Raw genomic sequence first — 12,334 nt, 5'->3', positions numbered from 1 at the left:
TGCTAACATCACTCTTCTTTTTCAATTCCAGTGAAAATCGGGCCAAGGGTAATAGCAGCCCATGCTCATAATGGGTGCCATGCTCCAGAAGTTCCGGGGTTTGTAGAGGCTGATCGGAGTTGTATTTCGTTCAGACATATTCGGCACTTCTGAAGGTGACCAGAAACGGGCAGGCGTGGCTATGAGCCCACGAAGGACTTTCGGTCAATCAGCTTCATTTTTTCGCGCTGAAGACCCTAGAGCACGTCCTGAACATCCACTTAAGGACTATCATAAAGTGGTCGCCTTTCTAAAAATCTAAGCATGCTTGCCTCAAAGGCAAATCCACAAACACCGCTCTCCATGTGGTAAAAAATTACTATGGTTGAGCGGTCAACCATCACACCTTAGCTGTCTTCTTGGTTGTATAGCGACCATACAATAACGTGAGCATCGAATAAGGCAGCTCTCAACAGAAAAGATTGTGGAAATGTATTAGGCAATGTATAGTATCCATGCCAAGGATCTTCAATCTGATCTAGGAGGTAGCCCCTTAAATAGAGCTGTGAATATCAAAGTGGCGCCTCCTTTCAGGCGCCCAGGTTAATAGCGATGGATAAAAATCTATTGATATTCGACAGTAGCGAAGCAAAGGTTTTGCAGTATACCGAGAGCTTAGTAATATTAGTATCAGGGATGATTCCTTCCATCATATGAGAAATGAATGGGGCGCGTTGGGAAGGTCTGTGTGTTGGCTGCAATATGCTGGCTTGGTTTAAAACCTACAAAAACGAAGTTGATGCTATTGCTTAGTAAAACAAGTATAACTAGGATTCCACGGCTAAACGGACAAAAATTGGCACTTTTACCCAAAGAAAATTATTAGCGTGTGATGCATCATACTAAGTTATTTTTAGACTAAACGAAGAGCTGAGGATTAAGAAGACCTCCATAGCCTCGTACGCTTACAAGAAAACCTTCACAAGACCATAGTTCTTTGGATGGACACAGCCGCGGTTCGTCAAACACTAACGTAGGATTCCAGTATGGTTTCGCTGCTGGCGCCGAACTAATAAACAAGCTTAATGAAATCCCAAGGACCGCATATGCAAATACCTCGCGATTGGTCTTCAAGGAACACTTGCGGGCGAGAAAACGAAAATTGTAGCTGGGTTAACTGGCACGATGCCCAACATTAGAGTTCCCAAACCACCGAGGAGGCTGCTGCTAGCCAGAGTGTGTTCATCCATTTTACTGTATGTAGCACCAGTTTCGACAAAAGTCCTTAATCTTCAGGCGTATAGGAGAAAATTATCTTCAGTATATCGTCTGAGTGCATTAAGAGTCGCTAGCGCCGACGACGAGAAGAAAGAGCACGCACAATCAGGGTGTCGCAGGAACGTTGGGATAATTCTCATAAGGGGAGCTGGACGTACAGCCATTCAGATATCCACTATCACTTGACCCAATTTCTAGCTGGACATGGTGAATACCGCAGGTATTTACATCATTTTGGACATGACGATTCTCCCTTCAGTTCTGAGTGTATAAACGAATACGAGCACCCAGAGCACATACTCTTCGTATGCCCGAGATTTGCAAATGAGAGGGAACAGCTTCAACTTCTCTTGGCAAGAGGCTTCCAAGTCGAAACGATCATTCCGCTAATGCTCAAATCCCAAGAAGTGTGGAATGCAATTAGTGGCATCATAAGCTGTATTCAGGAAGAGCTTCGAAGGTTAGAGAGCTTACAAAAAGGCGGCAGGGGACGAACAATTCTCACCGTGGGAGTAAGCCAAAATTTAACGCCCTCCACGATGTAATGTCTGTACATATTTCCGAGGGGCATAATGAGTGAGGGGAGGTGGTTTTAGTGAGATAAAATCCCACACTGCGATTTTCGATGCTTTCCACCTTTATAAACAAAAAAAAACAGACAGACAGACAGACAGTAAACCGATTTTAATAAGGTTTTGTTTTACAGAAAACCTTCCAAATGTAGAAAATTCCCGTTCTTGATTTTTTATCAAAGTTACACAAACTCCGTATTTCGGGAACTAGCTGCCAGAAGATAAAAGAGTAGTTGGAAATAGAAAAAAACATCTGGCCATGAACGGAGATCCCCTTCAATTTTGTTATCGTTACTATAGCTTATAGTAATCATTCACATCTCTGCTTCTAATTTCTTGTGTAAAACGTTCAGAAACATCTTGAAATATCAAAAATAATTGCAAATGAAATTATACTCACCACCGCCATTTTTGTAGCACAAATATGGAAATCGCCAAACGTTTGCTAAGTCGACTGCGAATCCAATAACCGATAATAAAAAATCTACTTTTCCGGCCCATGTTTCACGTTGATCAGGATCAATTAATTCATTCCTTGGTGTTTGAGTTTTCGTGATTTGTGCTTTTGGTGACATCGCCAAGGCGACGCCCTCGCTGTCGTCGCCGCCACGCTCTGATTCTGAAAGCCACAAAAAGAAAAAGTGAAATTAAGAAATTAATTACATTGTGTAATATTAAAATTTATACTAATAATGCTCATAGCATTATATTCCTATACATATTTGTCTGTGCTGAACTGTATCACTGACTGAATTCGTCCTGAGACCAAATGGTAAAAGAACGACAATAATCCTTTTTAATCAGCTTTTCAATGATTAAATTCAAACGGCAAGTACTCCAGGTATTACAATTTTCATTTTTTGCTGCTTGAGGAAGTCTTTTAGTCCTTGGTATTATCTTGCTTAAAGGTAAGGCGATTTAGGATGCAATTTCCTAAGGAATTTGTAGAAGACGATAGGGTGAATATTCAGAGAAGATTATTGTTTTGGTAATACAAGGATATCAATACACTGTGATTCCCTGCAGTTTACCCTATCGCATGGATTCAATTCAGTTCGAAGTGCCCGAAAAATTTGAGCATCAACACGAGCCATAGGCATTAAGTACGTGAGACTATTCACTTTACTATGACTTTGTTAATAATGGCTGATTCCTACTAAACTTTCCAATATCAGTGCAAAATGGCCGGTGCGATGGTCGATTTGGTTGAACGTTAGTCTCTCAAATTGATTGCTCTAAGTTCTAATCCTATCCGCAATAGTTATTTGTGTTATCCTTTAGCTTGCCAAGTTTAGCCCCAACTTGCACTGATTCCGTAGCCTACATAACGACGAAATCTATGAGCGATACCATGACCGTCAGGTTGTGGATAAAATCGGGCTCAACAGGTTGCGGTGGGTGGGTCACTTAATCCGTATGGTTGAGGATGATCGACCCCGGAAAGTCTATAAGGGCAATATCGATGGTACAAAAAGAAGACGAGGCAGACCCTGCCTGAAATGGGGCGATGGCGTAGGTCAGAACGCCAGACAGCTTTTAGAGATATCGAATTGGTGGACCTCGGCGCAAAACCGGGGTGTCTGGAGTTCCTTATTAAGGCAGGCCTAGACCGGATACCGGTTGCTGCGCCCTTGATGATGATGATGACTCATGAATAACAAGTTTCTTGCCATCAACCGCATTTTTACCCATATTGACACGAAATTCGGTAGGAAAGTTGGAACTAGGAACACCCACATATACGGTGAAGTGCGTTGAATTTAGGGTTGTAAATTTTTTTTCAAATGAAATGCCTCAAGAAAAACTTTCCGAAGCAGGTATTAGTTTTGACACTGGTTTCAAAGGCGTGAGTGCGGAGGGCCGAAAGGGGTCAATTACTTCAAGGACTCGCTTACAGAAACCATCCAACCAAAAATCAGCAAAAAATGATGGTGGTCCATGCACATGGCATCTAGATCTTAAAATACTTTCCGTTATGATATCTGCGCTCTTACGTACGTCTACTTCATACTGCTACATTCCATACCATCGTTTGAATATTCGGTTTTTGGGGGACCCTAGTCTGATTTTAATCTGGTGTATCCTACTCGATGGCATCGATTTTGACGCCTTTTGTCAGTTTTTGAAGTTTGGAGCAGCTGAGTGCATGACTCCTATCCTATTATTGTTCGTGAGATGTCAGAACACGCACTTCTTAGTGTTTCGCTCATTTTTTATCGGGCTTTCACTAACCGATGATTGTATGCCATTCTCGACTTCGATGTCGATGATATATCCTTTTTCCTCAATGAATTTTTCTGCACTGAAGAGCAGTGAGAACCATATGTGGATGAATGCATGGAACGGCGCCTTTGTCGTGGCATCCTCCACTTTATTTTTATGGACAATAGTAAAAATATCATCCACGTATCTTTTTTTTATTCGAACACAGAGGTGTAAAGACCTTTAAAGGTTAATTAATAGACCATTAGCTTAATCCCAACTACAATTTTATTTTATTATGTATATATATTTCGGGAGCAACTTACTCCCTTCATCAGTACAAAGCTTTGTACTGATGAAGGGAGTAAGTTGCTCCCGAAATATATATACATAATAAAATAAAATTGTAGTTGGGATTAAGCTAATGGTCTATTAATTTTGGACTTAACTACAAACAGAAGGCGATATCTAACCTTTAAAGGTACGTGGGGAATTCGCACCCATTAAAAGTTACCCCACTTCCCTCCAGCCCCGGGGCCGCAAGACTACCATTTAGGTATTACTTTGCAGCGTGGCTTTGCTTTAAGCTCTCATGTTTCCGCTCCTTTCAGTCTTCCTTCTCCTCATTTCAACTATATTCTCTAGACTCACCTTCCTCCCCAGGACTTGGTTCAAATTCCTTATCCCTATCGCTAATCTTAAGCAATTAAACTTCACAGGTTCTAAATCCTCCGCAATGGACAATTCAACAAATTATCCAACCCAAAGCGATCCGTGAGAAACTGGGTAATGATAAGACTCATTCCATATGCGTTGCTAGAAATCATACTTTTCTGGCTTTTCCATATTCCGGCGTTCTGTATGCCCCTCCATACGTTTTGCATGATAAAGGACACTCATTTTTTTCGCCAGAATATTGACTGAGATTAAGTCCGCCATCACCAGTACTACCTTATCTAACGTGATTCTAGAAGCACTGCAGCTGTCAGACGATTAACCGGATTCACCCACTTCCCTCATTGAGAGTTTCCAAACGCTTCCCGTTGCTCCTCAAGGTAACGCGTAAAGCAGAATGGATGGTTGCTCTCCGGTTAAAATCTGCGACATTTTTTGCAAGTGCCACAGTGGCACTAACTGCCTTTTGACATGCATACTTTTGGTGCTCCCGAAAGATCAGTTTCGTATCAATCATCGCCCCTAGGTATTTGATAGCAAACGTTAAGAAGAGAGTATGCCCACGCACTTCCACCTTGGCAGTTTTCTTCTGTCTACAGTTCGTTATTAAGAAAGCAACTGTTTTCTGATCCACCGGGTCCAGCCGAGCTCTTTCTAACCAGGATTTTCCCACTCTCTCTGTCTCGGTTGGGTAGTCCTTCATATCCTCTAGGCGCTTTACTGTAAACCTACGGCCAGATCATCGACAAAACCTAAAAACGAGTACCCATACATGACATTCTCTTTGGGGCCCTATATCAGTCAAGCCCCTTTACTTCAGTTCAGATTGGTGCAGATTAATGCATTGATATCCAATGACAACCCAGCATAAGAACCGTAAAAACTTTTGCCAGATTCACAGCCATGCTTATATTGGCGATCCGACAAAGGCCTTTACGCGTTAGATGAACGATAACAGGCTAGTGTAAATTACTTTTTCCCATTGTATCCAACAAGCAGATCGGTCGATATGATCCTGGATCCCCAGGTGTCTTATAAGGTTCGGAAAGCAACACGAACTTTTGCTTTTTCCACTGGCCGGGGAATATTCCCTTTTTTAGGCACGCCTCAAAGGTGATGGTGAAAAGGCCGGGCCTGATCTTCACTGCCAGCTTTGATATTTTTTTAAGTCGGCCATCCTCCTACATATTTCTCGTAGTTCCTCCCCCTTATTGAGGCTATCATGCACTCGTTTATCAAGACCACCATTTGTCTCAGTGGCGAGGAAGCAGAGCTGCAATAGTTTTTTAGAAGTCGCAGGCAGGTCACCTGAAGTGATCTTTGCAACTTTTTTTCCCCGTTTTGAGCCCCACCCCAAGAACGTATATCGGCATATTCGCACAACTGTTTGAAGCAATTTTTCTCCCCTATGGATTCCCTTTTTAAGTGGATCAGTAGTTGTCTGTGTGCGCCTCCTCTGAATCGTCGGTACCATATTTCCTAGAGCCACCGATAAAACCCCCTTGCTCGGAAAAATGCGGCTCGCGGAGTTACAATTTCGTTGTTCAACCAGTAGCTGGGTTGCCTACTGACAAACAATCGCTTTCTCTGCATAGCAGCATTTCATGCTACCATGACACATTAGGTGATCCAAGTGACTTCTTCTATTATAATACCATCCAGGGATATGTTGAGCTTGGCCGCCGCGAGAAACGCGTCTCCCTGAAGAATTTTGCTGCCCAACCGGGCAACCCACTCAGACTTCTGCGAGATATCTTTTCGGAGCTCGATTCGCCTTTGATTTCCATGAAAATTCCCTGGTGGTCACTGTGAGTATAGTCCTCACTAACTTGCCAAATAACTTTTCTGGTTAAAGTAGCGTTCACGTGTATTATTACCATTATAGCTTGAAGCCATATTGATATTTTCCCCGCAGATGATTTGCGAGAGTAGATTCTGAGCCGCCTAGCAATAGTAGAGCTTGATTTGTATCACTCTGATCTTCAGTTTGCGTTGAAGGTTCGAGTGTAATTCAAGCACCTACGGCTGGCAATGTGACGATGGTTCACACCCTTTGCACAGTGGGAAATTCGGGTCAGCTTTATAGTCCTGGCTGATATGGCTTTCCGTTCCGCGTCTGCTGCATTGTTTCGACTTGTCTTTTGAACTGGTGCATATCTTAGCAATGTGCTCGTAGTTAAGGCATCAATACCACCAGTTCCTTAAGTCGACACATAACCCAGCCAATTCTTAACTCCCCTGTAGTCAAGAGTTTAAGTGCTGTCTCCACTGGCTGATGATAGCAGTTTGTATTCCACCATAAGCTTTGGTTAGTGTTTTTATCGCGATTCTTGAAGTCCGTTAAGGTCAAACTATTTTAGTGACCTTATCTATATATTTACAGACATATGAAAATCTTTGACGCACTAGCCCTTATGTTAGCTTCCTCTATGTCTACGGGTCTTGAACTCCAATATAAGGCCTCTTTCAGGAACCATCTAATACGGTTGACATTGTCTTCCAATTTGATGCAATCTGGGTCTATCTTCACTCTCCTGAGCAAGTCAGCATATAACCTTTCACCTCGCATAGAGGTGTTCATTACCTCTGGTCTTACCTTCCTCCTTCCGAGGACGCACCTTTCTCCAGGTTTCCACATCTACATATCTCTCCAGATTTTATTAAATATTTTTTTGAACTGTAGATCAGACTCGGCCTTAATTCTAAATAGCTGACTCAAGAAAGGGAACATAGGCACATTTCTAGCTACTTTTTATTTCCTCTGAGTAACTCTCTGTTACGCATACCTCGGCAAGTTTTATGAGGATACTGGTCTCACATATTCGACGTGGAAGCGGAGACCACGTCGAATATGTGAGACGTTTCCTTAGTAACTACTTTTCTAGATAAAAGAGCCCCTACTTCATCGTGTTGATTGAAACCAACGCTTCCAAGTCGAATGACACTAATTGTTCTTTCGGTGTAAACTCGTAAACTCCACATCCTTCGAAGAAGTTTTTTCTAATGGATCTGAAAGTTAATTCACCTAGTTCATTCAACTTACCCACCAGCTACTTGGCATTATTTGACCGAGTTTGTTGATGTCAAAAATTGTGGGGACGGGTTCGTGGATTTTAGGTAGACTTTTTATCCTTGAAAGTAGTAACCTGACTGGCTTCTCAGTTATGTTGCAGTATTCTCTCAATACTTTTTCTGTCCTTTTAATTTAATCTGCCAAAACTTCTTTCTAACGTATTGTAATTTGTTTCCACTCCCTTCCCTTGGTCGGTTTTTACGCTTGCCATTCCTTGATGAATATATATTTTTGCGCTTTTCTTAATTCTCCGAGGGCTGGTTCATTGCATGAGGAGAGAATATTAGAAACATTTTCCGGCTGCTTCTTTCAATTTATTGTCGTCATATTGAATGTCTGCCTCAATGTCCATAACGATCTGTTTCTTCGACAGACATGGCTGCTGAAATGTGAAGTCTAAGTCCATATTCAACAGTTCTTCCTGGTCCTCAGTGAAGGTTTTTGAATTGATTTACCATTGAAGTCCGGAAGTATTTCTGTTCTATGAGGAAAAAACAACATTCATTGAAGCTATGTTACTGGGCTAACAGCTTCCTCATTTCTTATGGGAACGAGGTTAACTACTTTTAATGGGACCTCAGAGGCCAAAAGGCAGCTCCCTTACACGTTTTTGGTGGTGATGCCGTCAACGACCAACGACCAAAATTAATGAATGTGCTGCCCGTATTTATTACCGTGACATCGATTTTTAATTGAAATCCTGGCTCGATATCATTTTTTTCAACCCGCTTCCCAGAACTAAGTCGTACTCCCTAACAAAACTTTGACGACCAACGCTGGGTGATAATGAACAATAATCGAGTTGCCTTTCAACTAGGTAAAAAAACGGTTTAAATTAGACTAATAAACTCTAATATTAAGCCTGCGTAGCACCCCAAGAATCCAGCAGTCAAATAGTAGTTAGTAATGGGAAAGCTAATAAGGCTTTGGTAATATTTCAGAAGCCTTATTGACAGATTACGCCAGGATTCCCCCAAACGCAACACCAAAAAGTTGACTGACGGTTTCGTCCAGGGTAGAGGCAACTCATCAGACGCTGCCTCACCTTTGCCCTGGGAACAGCGTGACCGAAACTAGTGACAAGTGGTAATCGCTTCATTTATATATAATCGCAAACATAACAAGAGTGGGAATTATATTGAAGTTAAATCCGTCGTAACTTCAGACCGAAACCAGGCCGAAGTAAATTTTTTGTTGAGAATGCTAGGAGTCCTAAGTCCTTATCCGGACGGAGCGGACCTCTTGGGAAGCAACTTACTTCCTCTCTTATGGTCCACGGACTCCTCTTGTTTGGACTAAACACCCAAGGAGCCAGGGAGCCGTAGCTGACAAATTAAACTTTACTCCCCATTTGGGACGACATAACTTTCTAAAGGGAGGCGGCCGTCGCAATTTCTCAGGTTCCCGTCATACTCTCCTATACACCTAACTTTTTTCAACGGGACTAGAAAGAAGGGAACTTACGCTTTCTTTTACATATACCCTTCCCTCTTCCTCGCCTTGGGTAGGGTTACTATGATGATATCGAAAAAGCCCCACTAAATGTTTAAGGTTATGGCCGCATCCAGCCTTCATCGGGTCTATAAACTCTGGGATTGGGTTCAAATTCAACAAACCCACGGATTTAGAGTGTGCCACTAGGACAGGTAATGGTAGTTCTGACAAACAAGAAAACGCAATTCAATTCTACCTTCACGGATCTTCCAGTTTTCATTTCCTTCTGAGCGATTTAATAATAACCGCCTTTCTTCCAGGAAATGAAATGAAAGTTAAAAGAGTTGGGACATTGTACTCTACAAGGAATGGTTCATTTGAAATCCAATCAGTGAAACTCATCACTAGTACAATTAACAATAGCAAGTTAGATGAGTTGTCCTCGGCGACCCTTCTCACCAAGAACCCCGTGTGAATTTAGCTCAGAACTTTCACTATACAAATATTCCGGAAATATTCCGCGCTAAATTCCCTCAAACCTTTGTCCTGCCAACAGCTCTGTGGGTTCAAAGTTGTATAGATTTGACAATCATCAATCAGAAGTCCTACGTCCTCTTCAAAGTGAAATGCTGGTTTGCTACTCCCACGAAAAAAGAGAACAATTGCCGCATTTTTATTCCTTCCCAAAATACTCCAGGACACAGAAATTCGTTGTTTATGGCGTGTTTTCCACTTGTGACCAATGTCAGTATTCAAAATACTTCAAGTGGACTTTCCGGCTTAAAAGCGATTCCATATGAATGCGAGAATCCATGGCAGTGATAGTCTACTTACTCGAGCGTCCGTACATTGGACTGTAGGTGTATATGCAGATGAAGATACGGGAGCACACCCTAACCGATTCGATAACAAAATATGGAAACAGGTAAATTAATCCCTCGTCAAATTGACCGTTCATGGAGCCAATATCGATACGGGCTAGGACGAGAGGCACAGAAGGATGTCGTCATCGTTATTATATTTGTACAACAACACTATGACTACAACACCATCATCCACTTCAAGCCCCATTAAAGTCATTTACACGAAAAATTTCCATCAAACAATAATCACCGGCACACATACAAAGCGGTACTGAATTGGCGATTATATCAGGAGGTTCATATGTTAACAAGAGGCAGAAATGCTGAAATTATTTAAGTTAAAAATATCTGCAGTAGGCAATTAAGATGGAAATTTAACGTTTAAGTAAATAAACGGTTTATCACACATTCCTCCCTTTTATCGTTTCCTGGGGATATCAAACTTTTCAGTTTCAGATTACGTTGCGAAAATCGACAGGACCTTGAAGCCCATCTAAGAGGACAATATTATATTGCCAATCCCGGAATCATGAGAGGTTTGGTTTCGATTTAGATTTAGTCGGATTTATTTAAAGGAAATTAATTGAAAGAAGCTCATGTGTTTCAGCATATCCTGGAAAACCCTTTCAGTTAACTCCAAATCGTTTAATAGTTCGTTGAACATTGAAATAGCAGTTCACGAAGATGATATCCTGAATTCGATTACGCGGCCATTTTTAGGGTTTATCCTTCCCAATAGTATATGAAGGTAAGTGAATAAAGTTCCCACCAAATTCTACCGATTTCTTTAGAACATACGAAACCCGGTCGGGTTCTCAGAGCCTTTCAGCCAAGTTACAGCCCCAAGAATATTTCACAGTATCAAACTCTTCGCGAGACCAAGATGAAAACGCGGATACCAAAGACAAAAACGTCCTAGGTTCCAATGAACTTTGAAATTTACTTGATTTCAAAATATTATTCTCCTCGAATCATAATGAATTTTCCCGTTATTACACTTTGCTACCGAGCATGAAATTATATTTCTTTTTCGAATTTAGAAAACCCGCAACGCTCTTCTTTAGTAGCACTGCTCCTCGGCCAAATGGGCTCGAACAAACAAGGCAAAGTCGCGAGATGGCAATGATCCTTTTTTATTTTCGAACCAGTCAATTCACACCTCCCAGTGAGTAGCTCCGGATAACCACCAGTCAGTCTGAGAGAGGAGAGTAGTACCGTGAAAGGTAATAGCGACCCAAAAAACAGACGCCACCTCGTTCGAGGTTGGAGGAGCCCGGGGAAATAGACCAAGTTCCGAGCTGCGTGACACTGCTTTGTCAAGAAAAAAGATTGTCGAACTCGTCAAACGGAGGGAAACTCAAGTCATCTCATCGGAGAAAAAAAAATTGTTACCATCATCCAACGGAACATTTCTATAGATGTCAAAAATGGTTTAATGAAAATGGAGGAAGTCGTGAATCTTATCACATACCAATGAAACTCCTGGAAGACCGCCAAAGAGGAGATAAAAAGAATCAAATCACTAGCCCAGCAAAATGCGATGCCTGCTAAATGAGAAAAGGAGGAAACAGCCCAGATCTGCACTCAAATAACAAAAATTGGTCAAAGTCACCATCCCTGAGAAGACAGCGAACCAAAAGCGAATATGACTTTTTTCAGCGTTTGACTTATACCGAACGAATGTCTACCCCCTTTTCGGAATAGGTTCGGCTCCATGGAGAACGAAATTCGAAAGGCAAAGCTCTAGCTGGAGGAGTGTTTATCGCCAGAACCCTAGAACGAGGTATGCCTCATTCAGATTCTCGGGACGTACAAATTTTAGGGATTCCTACCAGAAGGAGACTTATTGACCTGAACTCCAACGCCCTGGCTGCTGGGGCCTTTGACCTTTGCTGCGGAATCCCTAGTATCAGCGTGTTTGACTCAACAAACCAACCAACCAACCAACCTCAACAAACCCTTGCAAACCCAAACATGCAGATATAGCATTTAGCATGGCTTCCGATCGAGCGTCGTGCTCAGGAAACATTATCGTACTTGAAAACGTGGTACGTGAATGGCGATGTTCAGTTCGTCAAACTTTTTTGGGGGTTTAGAGTTTGCGGCAAACCCCAAACATATGGAGCCAGCATCACGGTCAGCGTTCACCAGTACATTTCCTTCAAAGTGACAAATGGCTCCTCCGAATGTTCTGACGTCCGGGAAGTACCTACTAGTTAGAACTTCAGGGAAATCGACGTGGGCAGCTCTCTCAAAAC

General features: G+C 42.1%; 1 protein-coding gene across 1 annotated transcript in view; it reads right to left on the bottom strand.

The window, feature by feature from the left end:
- Nucleotides 1-12,334, bottom strand: part of LOC119660014 (sodium-dependent dopamine transporter) — a 56,569-nt gene that overhangs the window by 36,017 nt on the left and 8,218 nt on the right. Inside the window, 1 exon segment of the mRNA XM_038068396.1 lies at nt 2,230-2,448. Within this exon segment, the coding sequence (XP_037924324.1) occupies nt 2,230-2,448 (219 nt within the window).

The sequence above is a fragment of the Hermetia illucens genome, chromosome 1 (genome assembly GCF_905115235.1).
Source record: "Hermetia illucens chromosome 1, iHerIll2.2.curated.20191125, whole genome shotgun sequence".
Taxonomy (NCBI): Eukaryota; Metazoa; Arthropoda; class Insecta; order Diptera; family Stratiomyidae; genus Hermetia; species Hermetia illucens.
The sequence above is the reverse complement of the archived record's forward strand: the minus strand, read 5'-3'. Positions and strand labels throughout refer to the sequence as shown.